At 52.0% G+C, this 26672-nt stretch overlaps 1 protein-coding gene and 1 long non-coding RNA gene across 2 annotated transcripts in view; one reads left to right on the top strand and one right to left on the bottom strand.

The window, feature by feature from the left end:
- Positions 1–26672, top strand: part of Adcy3 (adenylate cyclase 3) — an 80001-nt gene that overhangs the window by 32341 nt on the left and 20988 nt on the right. Inside the window, 1 exon segment of the mRNA XM_052746015.1 lies at positions 6400–6549. Coding sequence (XP_052601975.1) covers positions 6400–6549 — 150 coding nt within the window.
- LOC128115395 (uncharacterized) lies at positions 9198–26668 on the bottom strand. The gene is made up of 2 exons (XR_008220145.1): positions 15839–26668; positions 9198–13741 (listed from the first exon to the last, which is right to left on the bottom strand). It is a non-coding gene; the product is annotated as an uncharacterized LOC128115395 (long non-coding RNA).

The raw sequence follows: 26672 nt of genomic DNA, 5'->3' as shown, positions 1-26672 counted from the left end.
ACTTTTTTTTTCTTTTAAAGAAGAAATTTCCATAGAGTAGCTTCAGAATCAAGAAAACTTTTTTTTTTTTTTTGGTTCGGAGGGTGGGGTGGGTAGGGTGTGGCTTTGTGCTCTTAGGCTAGCTAGGGATGGAAGCCAGAGCGTGCCGTGTGCCAAGCAAGTGTTTTACTCCTGTGTTACATCCTAGCTCAAGCAAACTTTGTAGTATAAAGAGCCCCAAGGACCTCTTGCTACACAGAGCCATCGACAAGGGACCCCTGCAGTGAGAAATTTCAGCGGCCCTTGAGTGTGTCAACCTGATGCCCTTAGGGGCACTTCTTAAAATGGCATGTAATGAACTCCATGTGCTATAAGAAGCCCAGCATCACAGTGGTGGTGCACGCCTTTAATCCCAGCACTCGGGAGGCAGAGCCAGGCGGATCAATGTGAGTTTGAGGCCAGCCTGGTCTATAAAGCGAGATCCAGGAAAGGCGCAAAGCTACACAGAGAAACCCTGTCTTGGGGGCGGGGCGGGGGGTGGGGAGCACGGCTGACTCTTCTTTTTTTTTCAAATTTTATGTGCATTGGTGCACTGCCTGTATGTATATCTATGTGAGCGTGTCAGATCCCCTGGAACTGGAGTTACAGACCGTTGTGAGCTGCCATGTGGGTGCTGGGAATTGAACCCGGGTCCTCAGGGAGAGCAGCCAGCACTCTTAACCATTGAGCCATCTCTCCGGCTGCCTTAGTGGAGCATTGTCTGGTCTCTGTGACCTCACTTACATGGAGAAGGCTTAAGGCTTTATTGTGTGCCAATACCAGTACTCATTGGTGTTCCATTATTTCTTCCTCTTTTTTTTTTTTTGGACAGGGAATTGTTCCATAGCTCAAGCTGGCTTCAAGCAGTCCTCCTGCCTCAGCGTCCTGAGTGCTGGGATTGTAGGACTGTGTCACCTGTCTGGTTCCCATCTTTAATGTCCACGCCTCCGTGGTAATGTCATCACCTCCTCCCTGGTGGAAGTTGCCCACTTCAGGGATGCACTCACGCATGCACACGCCCCAGCCATGCAGACCTTGATCCGTACCTCCCTGCAGGTTGTCTGTGCCTGGTGGCCTAGTGGTCTGGGTGGCTCACCAACCACTGCTCCTCTGTCTTCGCCTCCTCCAGGGTTGGCTGGGTCTTCTTCCTTTCGGTTCTCGGGACAGGGACAGTGGGTTGGGGAAGCCTCCCATGTTAAATGAGGCTCAGACAGCAAGCTGTGTCTCAGGGCAGCAAGTTTAGGATCATGTCTGTGCTGTTTGCCGGCTGGGTGGTAAATCCCAGCATGGCGTCACCGCTCTGTCCCTACTCAGCAATTCCCGGCTTCCTGATCACCTGGGGCTGGATGGCGCTAGATGGACCCTGGTGGGGGAAATAAGGTAGGAAGTGCCCGACTTCCCATCTACCCCACTGGAGGAGAGAATAGAGTGGCCAGCTCTGTGGAAGATTCTGTGAGCAGTCAAAGTGTCAGTGTGGATTGGAGGCCTGAGCAGGGCTTTCTGGGTAGACAAGGAGCCAATTGGTGGTCCGCGTGTGGCTAGGGTGAGGTGGGAGGCTGCTGCAGTGTTGGCTGCGGGCTGCTGCAGTGTTGGCTGTGGGTTGCTTCAGTGATGGATGCGGGATGCAGGCTGCTCTAGAGAGAGGAGAGCAAATTCTGAGAAGGAAGCTCCCAGACTCCTGACTCTCAAGGCCTCATTTTGAGAAAGCCATTTGTCACAGTGACTCAATCCAATTTGGATCCCCACTGGGGTTCAAGTTTTTCCTGAAGGCTGCGCACGCGCGCACACACACACACACACACACACACACACACACACACACACACACACGCACCTCTAGTTCTCAAAGTATAATTAGAGGCAGAGCTGACAGAGGTGTTTCAGAGCACCTTACTCACCATCATGTCCTTGCGCAGGGCCACACCTGCCTGCCTTCTCCTACCTGACAGTGGTCCTGGGAGGCAGGGACTCATGATGGTCACCTGTCCTCCTGGCCAGCATAGTGCTGATTCACTGTCAGAGTGAACGTTACTTTTTCCCCCAAGCGTGTTTTGGGGGACATACCCATTTTCCCTAATCAGGACTCTCCTGCATTGTAGATATGAAAGAGGCAACCTTCGTGTTTCACACCTTAGGAGACAGGGACTCCTGTTGTGTTTGGAACTGTGGGACATCTTCAGACGTATGTCTTTGGGCTTAAATGTATACAGCCCGTAAGTGAGGGCACAGTACAGAAACCACCAAGATGGCTGCTCCACGATTTGGGGAGGGGGAGAGGTTTTAATTGTAGATAAGAGAGAGGACATCCAGAGGCGTCCAGAAGAGTCCAGAGCAGAGAGAAAAAGAAGCAGTGGGTGTGGCCAGGGGTATCTGCAAGAGAAGCGAGAATAGCCAAGAATAACAAGAGAATAGTAGAAAGTGGCCGCGGCTCTGTGTGTGTGTGTGTGTGTGTGTGTGTGTGTGTGTGTGTGTGTGTGTGTGTGTGTGTGTGATGGAGAGCCTTGCTGCTACAGAGTGAGCAGAAGGGTATCTGGTCTGGCAGAAACTTGTGAGCTACAACAGCCTGGGAGCCAGCGTAGTGGAGGAAGAGTCGGGGAGGTGAGAAGGGCCAGGAGGCTAGCATGGACTTTGGACTCTATAGCGGGTACTTGTGAATAGGGACTGAATGAGCCTGGAGGCCGGCACGGGTTCTAATATGCTAATAGGTGCCAGAGGGAGCCATATGTCCCTTCTGCCAGAGGCGGAAGGGAGAGGACTCCCTTTGGCAGGCGGGAAGCAGTTTCACACGTTCCTGAGGAATGCTGGCTTTTATCTACCTGCCAGAAATCCTGTAGTTCAGCGTGAGCTCATTTCTGGAGAGAGGGACTGCCTTTTGGGGTTTGGGGAACTGGCATCTCCTTTGGACAAACACTTTCTCCTAAAAATTAGAACAATGTCCCGGTCACCTCAGCGGTGACTGGAAATGAGAGGAGGCCGAGAAAGTGTCTCGGAGTAGATGTACTGTTGACATGATGAGGAACACTGAGGCCCTGCTGCCCTGGCCTGCTCACTCAGCACACCTGGTCCTCTGAGGGACCAGGTAGTGGTGTCTCGGGAACCTTCTTCACCGTCCTCAGGGCTCCACCTGTGCACGCTTGGCCCTCCCTCCCCCAAGGCCAGCTTCCGCTTCCCTGGATTATCGAGGTTTCCTTGGCTTGGCGGCGGCATTGGCCTGCTGGATTCGTGCCCCGGATGTGGGGGGGCTGAGTTGGCCTCTGTGTGAGACCTTGGCTGAGCCTCCCAGCACTCATCACTTAGGGCAGAGGCTGCCAAGCGCCTGTCAGGCCCTGCAGCCATAGCAAGGGAGGGCATGGGGTGGGGGCTAGAACAGGTGGGTTTGGGCAAGTGAAGAGGACTGGAGGTTTCAGGAACTCAAAGCCTGGCCTCTAGAATTGTTAGAAGTAGGTGAATTCACGGGGTGTGGGGAGTGGCATTTCCTGGCATCCCCAGGCCCTGCAAACCCACTGCCCTACAGAGAGCCTTTTTGGAGCTAATGAGCTTCAAATACCGATTGGGGAAAGGATGAGGCAGCTGGAGTACTGGGGGTGGGGGGGGTTGGGGGGGGTAGGGGGGTGGGGGGGGGTGGGAGGGGGATGTCAGAGACTGACAGCCTGAGAACCACCCACCTCTCCTGCTCTCTCTCTGCTCCTTGCTGGACGTCATGGACCAAACCTTCCCCGGTCCTAACTTCTGCCTTCGGAAGGGAGGCTCATGAAGACCAGGCAGTGTCAATCAAGGCTGGGCTCAGGACAGAGCAAACAGCCTCGGAGGCCACCCGGCTAGGGAGGGTGGGACATAAGCCCAGGGTGGTCCTGAGTTTGTGTCCCTACCGCGTATACCTTTATTTTAGAACATATGCAGATCATTGAGATGCACTGTCCTGAAAAAGTCCCATCAGGCATAAGCCTGCGTCTACATTCCTTGAGTTGTTGGTGGTAATAGTTTTGTTTTCTTGGGCCACCACCCCAGGGGGTAACCGTGTCTTTCGCCCCTGTCCCTATGAGATGGCCAGGCAGGGAGGCAGGGCCTACCCATGTGCGGGGAACAGGATAATGTCGAGTTTTAGCTCCAGTCCAGGCTAGTTAGCCAGGGACAGATGTATAAATGCCTTCTCTGGTGTTAGACCTGTGGCTGTAGGGTATCCTTCCCTGGTTGAGCCCTCTCTTTGGGGGTACTGAGGTTCACAGCGTTGACCTAGTCATATGAGTCCCGGTTGGATGTGACTGCCACGTGCAGCGTCTTTCTTGAAAGCCTGGCACACAGATGAAGCATAGGATGCCAACCTGACTCTGTCATCCAGTCTTGTCAATTTGTGGCTCTGTGAGCTTGGAGGTGTGGGCACATGCCAAGGGCCCTGCAGGAGGATGGCCTTTGGGCGGGTCGAGTTTCTTGGGCATCATGCTAGACTGACTCTGAGACCCAACGGGGTCCATATAATTGACTTCATTCACTGGACCCAACTCCAGAGATTTTCAGATGATCAGGCTGGTGTCCCACCAAGTTTGGCCACTTAGATGGAGGGTCTGTCAAGAAGGCAGACAGTACAGGGCATGTTGCCAAAGACACTGACCCCAGATAGTGACAGCTGTGGCTGCCTAGGCCCCAGATGAACACAGATCTTAGATGGTAGAACCAGCCGCCCAGGAGCTTAGGAATTTATCCACAGTGACTTCTGGCTAGCCCAGACACATAGTCCGCCTCCTAAATCATTGTTCAGCAGCCCTGTGGTGGGGCTTCCCATGGACTCAACATTGCCAACCAAGCACCTGTACCCCCCCCCCAAAAAAAAAAAAACTCTGTAGGGTGTGGTGGTGGTGAGTCCTTAGGGTGTTGGTGATTAGTCCTGATAAATGAAAAACAGCTCAGAGTGGGGTGTGGCATAACCAGGAGAACCCAGAAAATGAATCAGAACCATCCCCTTATCTGTTACTGAAGCATCCATGTAAAATCCTAGCTGACTTCAGCATAGTTTTCCCTGACCCCAGACTCTACCATGCACACACCACTGGGCCAATCTTCTCCTCCTGTGGGGCCAGAAGTTCAATTCCTAGTAATTTCCTTTGCATCCTGCTTTTCAACTCCAATCTTGTGTGAGGGATAGCCAAACTACCTCTGTGGGTGGTGACTGTCCCCCCCTTCCCTCAGGAAGTAGGGCAGGGAGGGAAGGGCAGTTTCAAGAAGGTGTGTAGGGGTGAGGTGGGGAGGGGCCAGAGAGAGCTCATCGGGTAAGAGCATTGACTCCTCTTGAAGAGGAACTAAGTTCAATCCCCAGCATCCACAAGGCAGCTCACAACTGTCTGGAACTCCAGTTCCAGGGGATCCGATGCCCTCTTTTGGCATCCTTGGGCACCAAGCATGCACATGGTGCACAGACATATACATGGGCAAGACACTCATACACATAATATAAAAAAAAAAAATTTAATAAAACTTAAAGTGTGGCACTGGCTCCAGAGAAACAGGTTGAGCTGGGCCAGGAGCAGCGTTGCCTGAGAAGGCTCACTCAGGCCAGTGGACTGCAGACCAACAGGGAATTAATACCTGGCCCAGCACCTGGCCCCACCATTTCTGACCAAAGCACAGAGCCAGCAGCTGCCAACACCAGGAGCCATGTATGATGGGAACGTCCAGGTCCATATCCAAGGCTCCCTCCAGCAGGAAACCACTGGCTCTGCAAATCCAGCAGGCTTTTAGGCATGACAAGGGACCAGGTCACCTGGGAGAGCCTGCAGGGTGCCAGACGGAGCAGACTCTTGCCAGCTGAGGTGGCACTGGGCTTGCGGGGCAGTGGGCTGGCACTGATAGCACCTAGTCAGCTGGGCTCCATACATGCTGGTTTAACTATTGAGCATCTGGGCTGGAGAGATGGCTCAGAGGTTAAGAGCACTGGCTGTTCTTCCAGAGATCCTGAGTTCAGTTCCCAGCAACCACATGGTGGCTCACAACCATCTACAATGAGATCTGGTGGTGCCCTCTTCTGGCCTGCAGGCTGAACACTCACTGTATACATAATAAATAAATAAATAAAATCTTAAAAAACAAAAACAAAAACAAAACCAACTGAGAAGCCAAGGGTTGCTCCGCCTCTTGGGGAGGGGCTTGATTGTGGTATGATGTAGGAAAGGAACAGCCATCATTCACCAGGCCTTGTAAACTTGCATGCAAGCCTCGTGGCCTGTACACATTCCTGGCCTGGAGCCGTTATCTTGCTGATTGTGATTTATAGGGTAGGGTCCACTCAGGGGCCTTTCACATTGATCCCTGCCAGCCCCACCTCCCTGTCCCTGTTTTCCTGAAGATCTATATTTACCAGCCCTGTTCTTTCTCCTCCCTGGCATGTAGATCCTGGCCAATGTCTTCCTCTACCTGTGCGCCATCATCGTGGGCATCATGTCCTACTACATGGCCGACCGCAAGCACCGGAAGGCCTTCCTGGAGGCCCGCCAGTCGCTGGAGGTGAAGATGAACCTGGAGGAGCAGAGTCAGCAGCAGGTGTGACTCAGGGCTTGGGAGGACCCTGCGGGAGCGGGGAGGGTCTTGGGCCTGGCGCTTGTGCTAAGAGATGGAGAGGAGCCTGCTGGGGCTGTGGGCTTGGCCAGGGCAAGAGTTCATGCCGCCCATGCCACCTCCCTGCTCCTCCCCCTACCTCCTTCTAAGTCACTTAGGCAGAAGCAGCAGCAGCCCTGTCCCTGGGGCCCCTCCTGTTTATCCATCTCCATCTGGAGGAGGGCCTGCTTGTCCCTGCTCTCTGTTTACTGGCCGAGCTCCAGCCTAATCCACCCGGAACGGTCCTCCCCGTTCCCATGTGACTCAGCCTTCTAAATGGGTTTCGGTCTGGATTCATCACAAACAGTTCTTAGAGGTCTCTAGAAATGACACCCACCGATTTCCTGCAGGTTTATCTCCCTTCCTCGAAGCTGAGGCCGGCTCTCCACCCTGGACAGCATGTCATTTTGTGCGGGTGGGGTGGGGTAGGGGTGGGTTTTGGGGGGTGTTACTGCTTTACAGAAGCTTCTCGACTCTGCCACTGCGGCTGACGGCCCTTTGGTTTTAGGGATTACTAGATGAGTGTCTGCTCTCAGCCTCACCACAGTCTCTAGCTCAGCGGGTCAGAGCCCCTTTGGGGTGGCATATCCGATATATACATTGCCATTCATAGCAGTAGCAAAATTGGGCTGGAGAGATGGCTCAGCAGTTAAGAGCACTGACTGCTCTTCCAGAGGACCCGGGTTCAATTCCCAGCACCCACATGGCAGCTAAGAGCTGTCTGTAACGCCAAGATCTGACACCCTCACACAGACATTCATGAAGGCAAAATACCAATGCACATAAAATAAAAATAAATTAATTAAAACAACAGTAGCAAAATTACAGTTATGAAGTAGCAACGAAAATAATTTTATGGTTGTGGGGGGTCACCGCAACATGAGGAACTGTATTAAAGGGTCGCAGTATTAGGAAGGTTGAGAACCGATGCTCTAGAGAGTGGTATTTGAAGGCACAGGTAGTCACTTAGCCAATGAGTCCCAATTTCCTCTCTCTTGTTTACCAGTGAGATCTAGAAGCTTCCAAGTTAGGCCCTGGAGTCATCTTTTTCAGAACACAGGGCTGATGGGGCAATTCCCCTTGCCTCTGGTGACAAAGGTCCATGATTTGTGGCCCGTGGTGTTCTTGGGGACCTGCTGCGGCCTGGCTGTATTTTATAGAGTTTCCCCTTCTGGCTTTATAAAGATGCTGTGTGTCTGGTCTCTTATGCCATGGTGGCCTTCCAGAGTTACCACTGAGCTCGCCCAGGAGTTCTTTCATCTCTCAGAGACCCACCGTCCGCATACTCAGAGCGCAGGTGCAGTGTTCGCCTTGCAGGGTTTCCCGAGGATCGGGTGAGAAGCACTTTGTTGAGAAGTGCTTTGTAACCCGTGAGCTTGGGGCCGGCCACGGCACCTTTAGATTCTTATTCCCAGGTCCTCATTGTCACCCCTGGGCAGGGTCAGCGCAGAGAACCTGGGAACTAGCAGCAAGGGCCTTCTTGGTAGCCCAGAAATCTGGGACATTGTAGAGCAGCCTGCAGGTGCTGGCGGCCTGCTGTGCGTCAGCTGGCACCCCCCTACTTGTGCCAGCAAGGGGGACCTCGGCCCTCGAAGGTGAGGCAGACAGGAGGGGCAGGGGTCTTCGACATTCACTGAGCACACGGTATGTATCTGTGAGTGTCCGTTCAGTGGGATAAGTTTAGCCTGGCTGTATCCTGAATGGACATAGCCTCTTTTTATCCATCTTTTATTTTACATTCTTGGGTGTCTTGTCTGCATGTATGTCTGTGTACCATGTGCATGCAGCGCCCACAGAGGCCAGAAGAGGGTGTTGGGTTCCCTTGAACTGGAGTTACCGATGGTCGTGAGCCCCCGTGTAGGTGCTGGGAGTAACTTGGGTCCTCTGCAAGAGCAGCTGGTGCTCTTAACCGCAGAGCCCCCTCTCCGGCTCCATTCCTGAGCTTCCTGAGGCCTCGGTTTCTCTCTGTGCAGAGCCCTCCTTGAGAGGTTGTTTTAGAGGTAACGGGTGGTCTGGTTATCTGCAGAAGGGCTCAGTGCACTTTCAACAGGAAGGCCGGGATGCTGCCGCCTGTGGGAGTTCCAGAGAGATGGGCAGCTCTGCTGACAGTGGGGTGGGTCCGCCATCTTACTTCATATCTATGTCATCTGCATGCCGTGCAGGAACTGGAGAAGTGTCCCCTCTCCCTGCCGCCTGGCAGAGTCAGTGTGTGGCCTGCACAGTGCCTAGATGTTCAGAGTTCACCAGGGGAGCACTGTGCATTAGGAGGTGAGAAGTGTCAGCCTTCGTCCCAAGAGAACGGGTGTTCGGGATTTACATTGGGCTTTTTGTTTGGTTGGTTTTTTTTTTTTTTTTTTTTTTTTTTTTTTTTTTTTTTTTGGTTTTTCGAGACAGGGTTTCTCTGTGTAGCTTTGCGCCTTTCCTGGAACTCACTTGGTAGCCCAGGCTGGCCTCGAACTCACAGAGATCCGCCTGGCTCTGCCTCCCGAGTGCTGGGATTAAAGGCGTGCGCCACCACCGCCCGGCTTGGTTGGTTTTTGTTCTTGATAACTTTTGAAGAGCCCCCTCCGGAAACTTGTTCATTTTGTCCTAAATTTTCCAATTGTTGACACAGTGCTCATTTCTTTTGACTTGCTTATTGTCTGTGAGAGTTATACTGATTTTTGTTTTCTTATTGATAATGTGTGCCTTCTTTTTCTTTTTTCCCATTCATTCACCTTGCTGAGGTAATAGTCTCAGGTTTAGTCTGAGCAGTGAGCCACCTTCTATTTTTTTTTTATGTTCTTTGTACATTGGTCTATAATTCATTAATTTATGCTTTTTAAAAACTTTATCTGCTGGGCAGTGGTGGCACATGCCTTTAATCGCAGCACTTGGGAGGCAGAGGCAGGTGGATCTCTGAGTTTGAGGCCAGCCTGGGCTACAGAGTGAGATCCAGGACGGCGAGGGCTACACAGAGAAACCCTGTCTTGAAAAACCAAACCAAACCAAACCAAAACAAACAAAACAAAAAAAACCAACAAAAATCCTTTATAATTTTCTTCTTTTCCTTTGATTTACTTTATGTCCTTGTTGTCGTCTAGGTATATAGCCTAGAAGAATGAGCTTTGACATGTTTTGCTAAAATGTACTTTTAATATGTTTGTTTGTTCTTTTGAGACGGTCTCTATGTAGACCTGGATAGTTTGAGATTCACGATGTTGACCAGGAAGGCCTTAAACTCACAGAGATCTGCCTGCCTCTGCCTCCTGAGTGCTGGAATTAAAGGTGTCACATCAGGCTGTCAAATATGCATTTAATGTGATAGGTTTTCCTGTCTTCACTTATTTATTTTTTTATTTTTTATTTTTTTGAGACAGAGTTTCTCTGTGTAACAGCTCTGCCTGTCCTGGAGCTCACTCTGTAGACCAGGCTGGCTTTGAACTCACAGAGATCCACCTGCTTTTGCCTCCTAAATGCTGAGGTTAAAGGTGTCCCCCCCCCCCTTGTGTCTTTCCTTTCTGTAATACAGAGCCTCACTGTGTAGCTCAGGCTGGCCTAGAACTAGTGACAATCCTGCCTCTGCCCCACTCCCCAACACCGGGATTATAGGGATGTGCTACCTGTCACTCCTGACTCCCCCCCTGCCCCGACTCTAACTCATTTTCCCCCCTATGCTTCAGAAGGAGTATTTGTGCTGACCTCATGACCGTTTTCGGATCTTTTCTTCTCTGCTTTGCCAGAGAGTCTGCCAGCCCTTGCACTCATTTAGAAGACATGATTTTGTAGCATGTCACCGAAAATGCCAGAAGCAATGGTATTTATAATTCCTCTAAGGAATGTTACTCCATGAGACATTAAGGTGCAAATTCTTTTGGTTTTCTAATTCTTGAAAGGAAAATAGAAGAAGAGATGCAGACTCTTCAGTGTGAGCATCTGAGGAAGTAGATGGTGTGGCCTTAGATGGCAGTGACCCAGTTCTGCAGCCTAGTTTAGGTCCCCGAAGCCACATAATTTATACAGTCAAACTTAAACATTTACAGATAAAAGCAGCTTTGCTGCGGCCCCTGAGACAAACATCTCTTAATACATACAGCTTTCAGGACTCAATTTTGATGGTTTTGAAGTATTACGTGTTTGGTTTTTGAGATAGAGTCTCTCATAGCCCAGGCTAGCCTTGAACTTGTGACGTAGCCAAGGATGACCTTGAACTTCTGGTCCTCCTGCCTTTGCCTCCCAAGTGCTGGGATTATAGGCGTGCGCTGTCATACTCTTTTGGTACGGTCTTTCTTTAAGACATTTTTCACTGTATCACTCTCTCTTAACACTAGCTAAGTTCCTGGCAGTCCACAGAAACCTCACCCCGTCATTGACTTCATCTGGGATCTGGCTGGGAATTTGTTAAGTGCTCATGTCTTTTTGCTCGGGTCCTGGTATCTTTGCTTTCCCCCCACCTCTAAATTTTTCATAAAGATATTGTGTAAGAGCTGGACTTTTAGTGAATATGTGTGTGTGTGTGTGTGTGTGTGTGTATTGTATGTATGTATGTATGGGTGCCTGTACATGTGCATATAGCTCTTAGGAGGCGGGTCCTCCTCTTAGGGGGTGGGACTTGAGCTCCTTAGCTGGAGAAACTGCTGCTGCAGACATGGTCTTCTATCTGTGTCCTCTTTTCTAGCAGCTTCTGTTTGGGTGTTGTGGTCCCCCCCCCCCAACCCCTGGTTCCGGAACAGAATACTGGAAGTCAGGCTTGTGCTCCAGCTCTCTGCATTCCAGCATCTCAGCCTTGTGGATCTGTCTAGTGTCTTCTTTATCTCCAACCCTTGGGATGTTCTCACCACTGCCTCTGTTCCTGGCCTCAAGGGAAAGATGGCAGAGGGTACTAGCTTCCCCTAAATGTGTTTCTCTTCCCTCTGAGGCTTTGGTCCCTCACATCTTAGCATCTTCGGTGTTTCTTACTGCTTCTAGAGAGCTAGAATTTATGTGTGTGTGTGTGTGTGTGTGTTGGAGAAAAACCTCAAGTATTGTCTGTCGTCATCATGCCCCTCCCTACCCCCATGCTTTTTAAAAACAGGGTCTCTTACTGGCCCAGAGCTTGAAATTTGGCTAGGCTGGGCTAGCCTGGGCTAGGCTCGACTAGGCTGGACTAGGCTGGGCTAGGCCAGTTGGTCAGGAAGCCTCAGGGATCTGCGTGTCTCAGCCTCCCCAGTGTTGGGCTTACAAGCATGTCCCACCACGTGTGGCTTTTTCATGTGGGCTTTGTGGGTAGAACTCAGACCATCACGCTGGCAAGGTGAGCTGTCTTCTCAGCCCCACCCCACTTCTGGTCATTTTTAAGTGTGCAGTTCAGTGGCGCCGAGTCCACTTACGTTGTTGCGAATTGTATCACCCCAAACAGAAAGGAACTCAGCCCATCAACACTGACTCCTCATCCCCGCCCCACTCTCAGCCTCTAGAGGCGACTGTGAAGCTGCCTATTGTAGGTATCGCAGAAGTAGAGTCACAGAGTAACTGTCCTCTTGGCATTTGGCTTGTTTCATGAATTAGCATAAAGTCTTCAAGGAGCATCTTTGTGTAGCATGTGCAGAACTTCCTTCTTTCCAGGGCAGCATGATGCTGCCGTAGACCACAGTTAAATCTTCAAGACCTGCCCTGTGATGGGGGCACACACCTTTAATCTTAGCAGAGGCGGAGGCAAGTGGATCTCTGTGAGTTCAAGGCCAGCCTGGGCTACAGAGTGAGTTCCTGGAAAGGCTCGAAAGCTACACAGAGAAACCCTGTCTTGAAAAACAAAAACAAAAACAAGCAAAACAACAACAACAGAAATCATCAGGACCTTTGGCTGGCGTACTGTTGAGCATCCTCTGGGTTTTCCTTCTGTCTGTGGTGAATAATGTCACCATGAGCACTGGGGTCCGAGTGTCTGTTCCATTCTTTGCTTCACGCCTTTTGGATACCCACCCGGAAGTGGAATTGCCAGGTACCACTGTGTTTAACTTTTGGAGGCACCAGCCTTGTGCCTTTCTAATGTTGATAAATATTGCCAAATTGACTCATGTACAGGCGCAAACAATTTATACTCCCCTTAGTGATGAATGAGAGTGTACTTAGGCACTTACACCCTTGTTTATCTAGAAAATACCTCTCTGCCCGTGGAACCCTGATGCCCTAGGGACTGTCCTTGCTCGTGAGGTCAGCAGACCCAGGTCCTTGCACACTCCATCCCCACGTCACCTCCTCTTGCGACTGACAGCCGAGTCTGCGTCACAGGGGACCAGCCCTGTCCCTATGTTGGTGACGTCAGATCTGTATCCAGTATTGCACCAGCTTTCTCGGGGACAGCAGGGTCTGGCACTCCCCTATGTGACATTGGGGCTGTGCCTCGCTGTCTTCGTTTAGCCTTCTGAAAAACTGGGCTTAAAAATATATATATCATTGTCATGGATTGTTTGGGAAGTACGTGAAGGAAGAAGGTAGAGTTGAGCTTCCAAACTGTGAAGTCCTTTGGTGCCTTCACTGCTAGGACATGGCTTCAGCCCCTGGGGACACACTGGCCCAAGGGAGGAGGAAGGTGGCAGCTGGTTGAGAGAACACTCTTCTCTCCTCTGTTCCAGTCAGGACAGAGGTCACTCCCTCCCTGGACCTCAGGGCTGACTGGACACAGGAGCCTCAGCCTGTGGGGCAGCACAGGTCTCCACGTGCTCTCCTCTGTCAAAGCCAGTACGGATGGGAATGAGATGACAGACGGGGACACTTGGGACAGAGGGCTGCAGAAGCCCCCGTAGGAGCAGACAGAGGGTGGTCTGGACGCCTGTCCCCCTTTCAGGTGCCACTTGAAGTCACTGCCATGCTAAACGGTCTGTGCAATCCTCGGGTAAATGCTCAAGCATTTTCAGTACCAGTGCTGAAGCCAGGCGAGGCTCTTCCCAGAATGCAGCGCTCAGGCCCGGGGCCTCGCTTTATGGCGTCAGCATGCGTTAAGTGTTTTCTGAACTGCTTTCAAGTCAGACGATGTGCCCTGCCGCTGAAGTTGCTCAGCCCCTCAGCTGGTCTCCTCTTTCCCTCATCTTCATCCTCCGACACCACGGGGACCCTGCTCAGGCTTCTCTAGTTCCCATGACCCTTGGCTTCTGTCTTCATGGAGGTGACTGGCCTCTTGCTTGGGATAAAGATGGGACTCAGAGTTCCGGCTCCCAGAAAGGGGTGAGGTAGCCCAGTCCTTTCCCACACAGACCTTCCCTCCCACATTTTCTCAAGGGAGGCATGGCTTAGGTGACAGATGGGTGGAGACAGAAGGTATGCTCAAGAGGGTCAGGAACAAAAGGGTTCGGCCCCACCATCCCCTGCCTCCTTGCAGAGCAGAATTGTGTCTGGCCGACACCAAAGCCTTATTGATGTGTCTGAGCACGATCCTGGCATGAAAAGGAGTCATGACCCACAGGCTGAGAACTGCTGGTCTACCATCTTTGTCCTCTAGGACACAGGTGGTCCAGTAGAGCTACCTGAGTGAGCCTGGGGCCTCGTCCAGCCTCCCCACAGCTCCATGGGCATGTTAGTGTGGAGCTCAATTGCTTGTTGTGAGTCCCGTGTGACCTCATTTTGGGGATTAGTTTGGGACCTTAAGAGTTGCTAAGCACCCCAAATGGCACCTGGCAACGGCAGGCACCCAGAACATCACACCTGTTGCCAGGTACAAATTTCAGAATTGTGAGGTGTCTGAATCACGCCCCCCCCCCCCCAGAAGTACTTTCCAGGCAGCGAGATGATGTGAAGGAGGAATGAGGGGGATGGAGAGGTGACAGGGGAAGTGGCCAACACAGGCTTGCACTCCTTTAGGCCACACCTTCCACCAGTGAGGAAGCTGCAGCCAGGCCCCAATGGGGGATGCTCAGTGTACAGGGCTGTTAAGAGAGTCATCCACTGTTGATGTGTGTGCCCTAGTGTAGGTGGGGTTTCTCTGTGTCCTGGCAGTCACTCCCAAATAACCACACAGAGACTTATTATTAATTATAAATGCTCGGCTGCTAGCTTAGGCTTGCCTCCAGCCAGCTCTTACAACTTAAATGAACCCATTTCTAGTCATCTGTGCGCTGCCCTGAGGCTCGTTTACCTCATCTATGAACTTCCCACGTTGCTTCTTCTGGCTCACGACCCCTCAGACTCCACCTTTCTTCTTCCCAGCATTCTCTCTGCCCCGAAAATCCTGCCAGCTATCAGCCAATCAGCATTTTATTACCAATGAGAGCAACACATTTTCGCAGTGTGCAGAAGGATTACTCCACAGCACCCTGGGAAGCATGGTTTAGGGGACACTACGTCTGTGGTGCCCATTCAGGTGAGCAGGTGCTTGTAACCTGCTTCCTCTCCTGCCTCTGCCTGGGTCATGGCCCTCCCTTTGAGGGGTGCTGTTACCAAGCAAGGCCTTTACCTGTGGGGAAAAGCCCCCCGTTGCTCATGTGAGTGGGTTTCTCTCCTGGAGCTGTGAACGGCACTGTTTTATAAGTTCAGTGTCTGAATGTCCTTATGCTCCAACCTCTGCTCAGATCTGCTTTACTGCTTGTCCCAAGTCCTTTGGCTGTGAGTCACCTTGACCTTGAGTCCAGGTCTCTTGGAGGACCATGGGGGAGGGGAGAATCAGGTTTCTAGTGTCCATCCCTGAAGTTGTCCTGGGGGGACGGGGTGGTGATGGACCTGCTTCCTTGGGAAGCTGCTCAGTGGGGAAATAAGAGGTTGGTGCGAACAGAGAGTAGGGCACCTCCCCTCTCCATAGGGACATGGCCTCTTCGTCTAGGTGTCCCCAGTATGGAAAGTGGGTGCGTCACCCGAAAGGACCACAGACACCCCTCCCCAGCATTAATCTGAAAATGTCCTTCCCTTTCAGCTTCTAAACAGAAACACTCTTGACTACATCTAATATCCTTAGTGTTTGTTTTCGCTTTGAAAGGCATTTAACATGAGAAAAGCCAGAAGGAGCCTTCCCTATGTTGTGAGGTAAAATATCTGTCTCCCTGTTGCTTCCAATTTCTACCATTTGGACTTTACAGAATGTTCTTCATGCCAGTGTTGCGGAACTTAGCAAGTCACGTCCCTATTGCAGGCATTTCGGGCGAGGGGGCCTCTGGTGACAGGGGTAGGGACTCTGCTGTGTTGTGAGGTCTCCAAGCAGCAGTGGTGAGGTCAGGAGAACTGAGCCCCCCTCCCTCAACCCAAGACCTCCCAGCCTCCCCCGCTCCCCCCTCCAGAGACCACTGAGTACCTTCCCAGCTTCTGCTGATTCTGCAGGTCTCCAGCCTTCTCCACTGTTGCTGGCAGCATAGTCTTCCTCAGCCGCTGGGCGTCTGTGGCCTGCGGCCAGGGATGGGAGCGTCCCCTCTCTGGCTGAGGGAATGAAGCCGTGGTAGTTTATTAAATGCCTACTTAATATTGAAGAAATGTCTCCGTCCTCTACAGCAGTCTGGGCTTTTAGCTGCCTTGCAGCATCTCTGTACATTGTTTTCGTTTCTGAGACAGTCTCACTCTGCGGGCCAGCCTGGCCTTGAACTCATGGCCAAGGCCTTCCTCCCTCAGCCTTCCAAGTATTGGGATCACAGGTGTGAAGGAGCCACCGTGCTGGGCTGCAGAGTGAGACTTCCATTCCCATTCTAGCGGAACCTCTTGTCACTTGGCCTTGAGTTGGTACTCACGCCCTCCGAGCCCCGGCCTGTCTGTGAAGTAGGAGCAGAGAAGGGGATGGTGACGTCTATGAGAGGCTGGAGAAAGGCCTCGGCGGCTAAGAGCGCATGCAGACCTAAGTTCTTGTTCTCAGTACCCGTGTCAGGCGGCCCACAACTGCCTATAACTCCAGATCCAGGGGATCCAATGCCCTCTTCTGGTCTCTACAGGCTCCTGTATGCACATACCCATACCCACACACACACACACACACACACACACACACTCTTAAAAGTAAAAATTAAATTTATCTTAAAAATAGAAGTCAGTAAGCGTACATTCAGATGATAAGTATTCAGGGCCTTCTTCCATGAGGAGATGGTCCTGAGTGTAATAGATTCTGTCGGGGTGGCTGGCAGAAAAGACGTGGGTATATGTAATGGAGCAGGGAAAGAAACTTAACGAGAACCATGGGTAGAGGGAGGTTGGTATTCAATATCTGGGGCCAGGAAACACTTTCTCAAGGTAGATTGGAGTGGAGCCCTGCAGGGCGGTGAGCAGCGAGCCGTGGAGGGGAGGCAGCATGGGAAAGAACCAGAGGTGTGTCCACGGGGCATCAGGAACACAGTACTGTGAACAGAAAGGAAGGGAAGAGAGGCAGAGTGGTCCTGTGAGCCACAGCCTGGAGCTGGAGCCTGCAGCCCTCTTGAGGGCCTTGACTTTGTGCTGAAGGGAGCTAGGGTCAGCCATGCCTGGGTCTTGGAATTCAAACAGATAAGTGTAGCTGGAGATGGGGAAGCAGGGAGATGAGCGAGACGTGGCGGTCCAGCTCAGGATGGCGGTTATGGTAGAGTACCGAGTGCCAGCAGGAGTCTAGGTAGAAGGCAGAACTAGAGGGCTTTATGGCTAGATGGAACAGAGAGTGTGGAGTTGAGGCTAGAGGGGGGTTTGCTGGGATGGGGGGGTAGGCTGTGGTTGAGTTGGAGGTGCCTCTGGACAATCATCATGGAGGAGTGGAGAACTCATCCGGGCACTTTCAGTGAGTAGAGCTCATTCTGTGAATTAACCACCCAACCAGCAGGGCTGAGGGCTGGAACCCACGTTTGCACGGGCCCTGCTGGCCTAAGAGGGTAGGACAAGGGCTCCTAGAGTGCTGGTGGGTTCAGCGAAAGCTGTTGACCATGAAGCTCCTGGGATCTTAGGACAGTTTCCCCTCAGAAGTACCATATGTGAGCTTTAGGCCTGTCTCCAGTCATCTCTCTGGCCCAGGGTCCCTGGGGCTTAGCAGAAGCTAGCCAAAAGGGTGCAGCCATGACCTTACCATTCTAATCAGGGGTCCCGTTGTGTCCTGGCCTGCCTGGCTTGGAACATGTTGTGATGGATTCAAATTAACGAACGGGGCCTGAGGTATAAAGAACTGAAATCGGGATGGGGTCATGCCTGGGATAAACATGGTCCTGTGATTTGGTTAGGTACACACCAAAAAAAATAAGAAGAGGTGCATGGCTCAGGGTAAAGGTGGAGGGTCCAGGAAAGGTGGGAGGGATGAGGGAATCAGCAAGTGACTAGGGAAACACTCAGAAGTGTTTGAAATCGGTCTTTAAACACGATTCTTAGGGCTGGAGAGATGGCTCTGCAGTTAGGAGCACTTACTGTTCTTGGAAAATGGCTGGGTTCCCTTCCCAGCACCTGTCATCTGTAACTATAATTACAAGGGCTCTGATGCCCTCTTCTGGCCTGCATGGGTACTGCACACATGTGGTGCACATACATACAGGCAAGGCACTCATACATATTAAACATTTATAAAGAACATGATTCTGCTGGAGCTTTTCAGGAAGTGAGAGGCTAGTGAATAAGTGTGGCAGAAAGGAGTCCATCTGGGTCATAGAGTAACAGTGTATGTGGGCGTGTGTTTTCTCTGTGTATGCGCGGGTGTGGGTACACATGTGCTTATCTCCAAGTGTGTGCACAAATGTATATGTATATGTGTGTTTGTTTCTGTTTCCATGTGTATTTATGTGCCTATGCATGTGTGTGTGTGTGTGGGTGTGTGCGTGCACACACATGGATGGTAGGTGATAGGGAACTGTGCTGTGATGGACAGTCTTCATTGGAGGAATATTCTTTGTTCTCAGTGTGAAAGATGTTGGTGTCAGTTCAGCCAGAAACTGACTTGGGCACAGAGCTGGAGGGGTGGCTGCGCACTCACCATAAAGGAAATCAGGAGCATGTTTGGAAGGCATGTGGTGAGGTTAACTCCTTCTTGAGGAGGTGGCCCAGGGAGGGAGTGAAGCCGTGGGTCGCCCTGTCCAAGTGGAATTACATCTGTGTCATTTGCTTGGGACCATCATTCCCAGCATGGCGTTGAGCTGGCCTTCTTAGGCCAGTGACACCGTGACAGAGCAGGTGATGTGAGTCTGCCAGGTCAGACTCTGTCAGCACTCTCCCCAACCACGCGTAGATGCGACCACCACATTCCTGTCACCACGGGGGCCAGGCTGGGCTCAGTTTTCCATAGTGTTTTAAAGCTATCTGCCTACTACAGAAGCTACTAGCCGTGGGTAGTTATTTAAACTGTTACTAATTTCAACTAAAAGTCAGTCCCTCAAGTTGGATTTTTAAAATCCTCAGGGTCTCATGTAGAGACCTCAGACTTGCCATACCCGCTTATGTGGTGCTCGGCTTGAACTCAGAGTTTTGTGCATTCTAGGCAAGTACTCTGCTAACTGGGCCATGTCCCCTACCCCAGTTACTCAGTTTTATTGCTCATTGTCCATGGGCTCAGTACCTGCACATGGCTAGTGGCTACCACATTGGCTGAATACACCGATGCAGAGCCCTTCTGTGACTCAGCGAGTTCTGTTAGAGATGTTCTAGAGGATGACAGATTGTCCCTTGGGCCATGTCTCCTACTTGATATGGCTCATTAACTCATCAAACCTCTGAGGAACACCTGCTCTGTGTCAGATTGGCTGGGTGAGGACGCCAGGTGCCACACACGTGGCCATCTTTGGACCCAACAGGCTGTCTTCTGAGACTGTAGTCATCTTGGCCTGTACAGCTTCCTTGTCCCTAGAGACTGGTAGGGGCTCACGCTAGTGACCACAAGTCCTGCATGGTCAACCATGAAGAAAGTAACACATTCCTGCCCCGAGGTACCAGTCCTCCCTGGGTATGATGCTCACCTTCCTGCATGCCCAAGGATGACCAGTGACCAGTCACTGAATGGCTGAGTTTGGGACCACGTCATTTGGTGTGAACAGTGGCCGGCAGTTTCCAGATTTTCCGCCATGGGCCTTGGACCTCTTCTTGGGAGGAGCTGAGCTGTTTGTGCTCTGACCTCACTTCCTGCCTTCCACAGCCGCCTCTGCCCAGGGGGCCAGACCAGAATGGGTACATGGAGGATCTGTGTCCTCCTAGCTTCTGAACAGCCTAGAAGCTCTAAGAATTTGGGTATTTGGGTAGGTTGGAGACAGGACCAGGATATGTTTGCTAAGTAGTTGCAGGCTCACTTATAGTGAACTGTATGTGGGTAGGCCGGTATAAAAGTCCAGAGCACATAGTGGGATATATGGGCATAAGTGTGGTCATACCCATCCTTCAGACAAGTAGACTTCACCCATCTCACAGAGACACTGTATACTCAACATACAGTACCACACGTGCGCGCACACACACACACACACACACACACACACACACACACACACACACACACACACCGCCTCCACCTTTGCTCTCTTTTCTTACCCGGTCTCTCTTCTCTTGCAAGGCTGTTGTAGATTCCCAGCCTCTCACCAGCAGAGTTCATTTATCCAAATCCCTCCTGGCTCCCTTGCTGTAATTAACTCCTGAATGCCTCATCAGAGTGTCAACTCTAACAACTCGGGGCCCCCGGGACCATGCTGGCCTCTTCCTACCATCTCAGTCCTGAGCCAGCACACTGACTCACTGCTGAGGAGGAGGATTTGACTGGTTCCTTCGGAGCTTGCTGGAGGGCGTCCTGACAGACAGCCATCCCCTCGGAGTAGCCTGGCACCTGCTTATGGATGTAATCCTGGCCGGTGTCAGGAGGTGAGGACTCTGCCTTTTCACCCGGGGACGGTCCCTCCCGCTGCCGCCACCGCCTCCACCCTTGACAGTCCTCTACTCTCCAGTGTGTGTTTGCACACTGCCCAGGACGAGCCTGGGAGGGTGCTTCTCCCGAAAATCTGAGAGGTTTGACTGTTCTGCCCCGAGGGCCTACCAGACTTCCAAGTCTTTCTCTCTGCACACTTTGGTCTTTCCCCCAGATAGGGCCAGGCCCTTGACTTTTTTTCCCCTCACACATGACCCTCAGGGCAGAGCTGAGGAGAAACTTTAAAACAAATGACCTGTTGTCTTGTCAGTGCTGAACACAGTCTCAGTGCCCCAGGCCTCAGCGCTCCAGGCCTCACTGACAGGGGCTGGTTAGTCCCCATCCCTTGGGGCTAGCCTCCCACCTCCAGCTTGACACCAGACTTCAGGACTGAGAGTTCACCCACTACCTGGCCAGCCCGTTCTTTGCACTGTGACAAAAATATCCTTCCCTTCCCCTCTCAGAGAGCATCTGTTTCTTTATCAACCTTCCTTTGAGAGGCCCCCAAAGCAACTCTCTTCTCCACACAGCACCTTTGCTCAGACTTGAAAAGGGGGGTGCTCTGTGATCTCCATCCTGGAAAGCCCCCTCTCTTCCTGGCTGAATTGCAGCCCCTCAGCCCCAGCTCAAGCTCCTTCCACTCCTGTTCACTTCCTGCTGGAAACTTAAGCATGCTGACACTTTCCTCCCGCTGTAGGAGGCGTGTGGGCTAAGGGCAGTGAGGGCGAGCTGGGGAGCAGGCCCAGGCCCAAGGTGCATGTTTTGGAGGCCACTCCATGCTGGAAAGTCATTCCAAATCTGCCAGCATGGCGGACGTCAGACATTTCCCCTCCAAGATCAGTGTGCTGGCCCTCTCCTTTTTCGTTCCTCCACAATTGGTTTGGGGGTCCAAATGGACCTTCTAACGTTGATGCTGTCTGAATGGCACTCCATCCCTTTCACCAGGCCACGCTGGACCTGTAAAATCTGTGTCAACCACAGTCCTGGGGACAGAGCTAAGTCTTTTGTGACTTTGGGGAAGTTTTCCTTTGGAAGGTTTTAGACTTTGAACAATGGAAAGAGTCTTCTTAGGCTCCCAGGGTATAGGTGGAAGGCTAAAAGGAGGTGCTTGCCCAAGGTGAGAGGCCGTGGCAGCCTAACCCCTCGTCAGGGAACTCTGACCTCTTGAATCGTGTGTGTGTGTGTGTGTGTGTGTGTGTGTGTGTGTATGTCTGTCTGTCTCTTTCTCTCTCATACATACACACACACACACACACACACACACACACACACACACACACACACATTCTCTTGTATGGAGGCCAGAGGATATACCTCAGGTGTTATCCTTAGGAATGGAATGCTGTCCATCTCTTTCGATGCAGGGTCTCTTATTAGCTGACACTTCCCAAGTAGGCCACCAGGGACCTCTGCCATGCTGGGCCTACAAGTGTGTGCCACCGCACCCAGCGTTTTTATGTAGCTTCGGGGATTGAACTCAGCACTTTATGGAACCATCTCCCCAGCCCAAACAAGATTATTTTTGTTTCTAAAATGCATTCTCTCTTCAGCAAAGATGCCCTAGTCATCACTGTCAGCCTCCAGCAGACACAGCTTCTCTGGTTCACACCATCAGATTAAAAAGTAGCTTCAGGGAACTAGAGAGATGGCTCAGCGGTTAAGAGCACACTGGCTGCTCTTCTAGGAGACCAGGGTTCAATTCCCAGCACCCACATGGCAGCTCACCACTGCCTGTAACTCCAGTTCCAGGGGAACTGATACCTTCACACATACACACATGTAAGCAAAACACAAATGCACGTGAAATAAATAAATTATCAAAGAAGTAACATTTCCTCAGTCCTGTCCTCCAGAGAAATTCTCTCTCTGCTGGCCAACTAAAGTTGAAATACCACATGCCACTTCGGGACACGGAAGTGTGAGAAAGCCATCCTGGGAAGTATGGCTGCTCAGTGCCCACAGGTGCCTCTAGAGGAGAGACAGAAGGGACCCAGAGTCTGAAGTTGTTCATAAACATTTATGTAATGACGAGGATTATTATTCAGTTCTATGTTCCATTATTCAATTGATGTGTGTTTGCTGCATAGATCCAATTCATGAATCGGTGTCTGTCTGTGAGGACATCCAATGGTTGTGACTCACAGCATTAGAATTCAAAATACCCAGTTTAATGACATGAGAGGATCGTTTTTATGGAGTCTTGAAGATCATATTAAAAAACCATTTTGAAAATGAAGAGATTCGTGGAAACGAAAGAATAACTAACAGTGAATTGTTGCAGAGCCCCCTTCCCCCGGTGAGTTCCTGACAAACACAGCTCACAATTACAGAGACTCTGTGTCATGGTTTTTCTCAACTCGATACAAACCTGGTCATACCCGAGAAGAGGGATCTCAGTTGAGGAATTGCTTTCAACATTGGTTTGTGGGCATATCCGTGTTCTCTCTCTCTCTCTCTCTCTCTCTCTCTCTTTCTTCCTTTCTTTCTCCTCCTCCTCCTCCTCTTCTTTTTCTTTCTTTCTTTCTTTCTTTTTTCTTTTTTTTTTTAAGACGGGTCTCTTTTCTATATAGCCTTGCTCTTCTGGAACTAACTATGCAGACCAAGCTGGCCTCAAACTCACAGAGATCTGCCTGCCTCTGTCCCTGAGTTCTGGGTTCAAAGGCGTGCGGTACCACGCCCAGCTGTGGGGTACGCAGGGCATTCTTGAATGCTGACATGGGAGGGCCCAGCCAACTCTGGGTGGTGCCATCCTGGGCAGATGGGCCCTGGCTGGCTGTACAAGAAACATGGCTGAGCAAGCCAGGGGCAGCAGGCCCTTTGAGGCTGAGATCTCCACATACACACAAGTAAATTAATGGCCTTCATTTACAGCCACAGCCCTTTCCTTATCTTTAAGATTGGTATTCATAGGCTGGGCGGTGGTGGCACACGCCTTTGATCTCAACGCTTGGGAGGCAGAGGCAGGTGGATCGCTGTGAGTTCGAGGCCAGCCTGGTCTACAGAGTTCAAGGACAGCCAGAGCTATGTAGAGAAACCCTGTCTCCAAAAACAGAAACAAAAGATGGGTATTTATTTATGACCATCTGCCTTCGGACCTTCTGTATCATTCTTCAACATTGTTATAGAAATACATACTACAAAAGGAAAAGGAAGAAAAGAAAGGACAAACGAACATCTCCAACCATCCCATCCCAGAAGAAACCAGCTGCGTCCACTGAGAAGGGATTTCTGAGGCTCTTGTGTTTTGGTCTCCAGAGCCACCGTCATCTTGTGTCCCTGCTGCTGTAGTCACGCTGACCGCTGAGGGTCCAGACCCAGCTAGGAGGAGGCAGTGTTTAAAGTGGGGGGGGGGGGTATCACGATGTGATCAGGGACATACAGCTCTTTCCAGGGCTGGGTTGGACTCCGGTGTCCATGGGATTCTAAGGGGACTTTTGCTGTGTCCCCAGAGCTGTGAGGTGGCCGGAGAAGGACAGAGGGTTTAACTGAGTGGACTGAGGCAGCTGGGGTTGCAGCACTAGGCTAGCACAATTAACTTGGTGCTGTGACCTTCTTAAACCTGGGTTCTGTGTACCTGCTTACACAGTGGACAGGCTGCCAGGACCCGGGACCGTCTTCACCTGGCCCCCTATGAGCATATATGTCAGGGCGAGGTGGTGGAGGGGGTCAGGAGAGTCCTGGAGGATGTAACTTGAATAGGAGTCTTCTGTTCATGTCTCAAGAGAGCTCCTGCAGCCTGGCTGAGGGACCTGAAGGTGTTCCGCTGACAGTAGGCTGTCCGAGGGAACTCAGTGTATAACTCCGTGGCCACCCTGGAAGCCTACGGGAAGACCAGGCCACACCTTGTTGAGGTCTCCCTCGGGCACACTCTGCAGACTTAGGATACACTGAGCACTTCCTGGGGGCCAGGCATTGTTCTAAGTGCTTTGTGCTAATGAGCCACTTAGTCCCAGTTCACCACCTAGGAAACAAGGCTCCAGGGAGTTTTGGTGACATGTCTGATGGCGCGTTGGGAATATGGAGGCACGTTCTTCGCCCTGCCTGCTCCCACCCCTGCGGATTTTAGACGGGGACCTTGAAATGACCAGTCCAAAGTCCTAGCCCCCCCAGGTCTCACTGCTGCCTACCACCCACCAACTTCAGAATTCTGCTTCTGCCACTCAGGACTCCAGCGACTTCTCAGGGCTGCCCAAGTGGCTACCAGGACCCTGGCTCTGCTTTTGGAGCCTGTCCTGGAACTCACTCTGTAGAGTAGACCAGGCTGGCCTTGAACTCACAGAGAGTCACCTGCCTCTGCCTCCCCAGTGCTGGGATTAAAGGCATGCGCCACCACCGCCCGGCGCTTCTCTTGTTTTCTAGGTGTGGAACAGGTTCTGGGACAGGTGCCCAGGCCCCACCAGACGCCACCCTCCCTCATCATCTTTGCATCAGACTTCCTTTGACTCCGCCCCACGGACAGGAGGCTGGGGCTGCCAGGTGCCAGGGTCACCTGGGTCTTACTTGCTGGCTGGGCCGCAGGGCCCTGGGGGACTCTGCCGCTCCACGGGCTCTGGTGGAGCTTAGGGCAGGGCGCCGCACTGGGGTTATTTTGGCTTCTCATTCCTGCACAGTAATGATGCCATCACGAGGTTCTTAACACTGGAAAAGGCGGCCATGGAAATGGAAAACATTGTGAAAGGGCCGTGAGCACTTGAGGCTAGAGCCAGGCACCGGCCATCCTGGAACCAGGTGGCTCACGTGCCGTGGGCTGAGCCACCCTGCTGCCTTTGAGCAGCTGAGCTCACGGTGTGCTCCTGGCCCGGTCCCCAGGGTCTGCTCTGGCACTGGGGTTCTGCCACAGGCCTGCAGCTTCGTCACAGCTCCGCCCTTTCCTGTGGCCCCCACTTCTCCCAGGCCGGTCTGGCCCACTTCACCTCCTCCTCGTCGGCCCCTCTCCATCCTCCATGGTTCTCTTACCCTTTGACCCCCACAGCCTCCATCTTAGCATGTGGCTCTTCCCCACTGCCCGACATCAGACACTGCCATCCCCGCTTCCCTCAGGGATGAAGGGACAGCATGGCTGGTTGGTTTGTGTTCCTCTGCCTACCCCCTCCCCCGCCCCATTCTGTCTACTGTGTCCTCTTTTCCTTCTTTTCGGACCCGTGTCTTGCCACGCCGATTCCCGGGCCGTGGTTTCCAGAGCTTCTGGTGTGGCCCCTAGGCCTCTCCTAAGCACCGCCTGCAGAGCGTTCCCCCATGGAGGCTCCTCAGCCCCACACCACGTGTATGGCCCCGCTCCTGACTTTGCCCTGACATCTGGTTTTCCTCTATGGTTCTGTATTCTGAGCGCTGGCGCCATCCCCTCAGATGTCCAAGCCGCAGAGTTTTTTTTTTTTTTTTTTCCTTCTGGAAAGAGAGTGCAAATATTTCTAGCTTTGCCAGGCATATGGTCTTTGTCACAACTACTCAGCTCTTGTTGGAGTGTGAAAACAGGAACAATGTGTAAACAAGTGAGCCTGGCTGGGTGCCAATAAAACTTTATGAAAGCAGACAGCAAACACATTTGGCCCACAGGCCAGTGTGCTGACTCTTGTCTCCACCTAGTACTTGAGCAGCAGTACTGATTCTACTGCTACTTAAGTACCCCTCCAGTCCTTGAGCCCTGGAGGACTCCCCCTGTGGGCCTGCTTTGGATTTGTGGCTCTCTCTCAGGAAGGCCTTGGTTGACCCGACTTAGTTCTGTCTCACTTCTGGGAAGGCCCCTCGGTACCCCTGCCTCACTTGGTGGGTTTTGACCCCTTCCTCACGGGGTACTCAGCTCCCTGCCTCAGTGGGCTCCACTGTCTCCATTCTCAAGCTGGTGGGCTGTACGTGTCACACTGCATTGCGGTGGACATTCTGACCTGTGTCCTCAGGAGACCCCAGGCTCAGGTAGAATTCTTGCCGGCTTTGGGGTCATCGGTGTCCGATGGGCCGTAGGTCTTCGGTCAGGTTGGTGATTGTTTTGTGACGGTGCCGCGGGTGGCATGAAAAGGACTCAGCTGTGCGGGATTGGGGCAGTGGCGGACACAGGAATGGTCACCGTTCTTATGGAAAGAGGAACATGATGAGCTGGAGTTCCTCTGCGCCGTTTCCTGTGCCTCTCAGTCATCTGCAGGGCGGTCATGATGCTGAGCCTCGTCAGGGCCAGAAACTGCCCAGCCTGGCCTTTGGCTGCTGCCAAATGGGTGTTGGGGCCTCTGTGCAGGGCTGTGTAGTTCCTGGATGACATCCCTCACCAGCATTGGGGTTCTTCCCAGAGGAGGCGTGCAGACCATTTCCCTTCCAACCCTCTCCTCAC

Source organism: Peromyscus californicus, unplaced genomic scaffold (assembly GCF_007827085.1).
Source record: "Peromyscus californicus insignis strain IS unplaced genomic scaffold, ASM782708v3 Scaffold_1__1_contigs__length_55948999, whole genome shotgun sequence".
In the NCBI taxonomy this organism is placed as follows: domain Eukaryota; kingdom Metazoa; phylum Chordata; class Mammalia; order Rodentia; family Cricetidae; genus Peromyscus; species Peromyscus californicus.
Note: the sequence above shows the minus strand (reverse complement) of the source record. Positions and strands in the feature narration are given on the sequence as shown.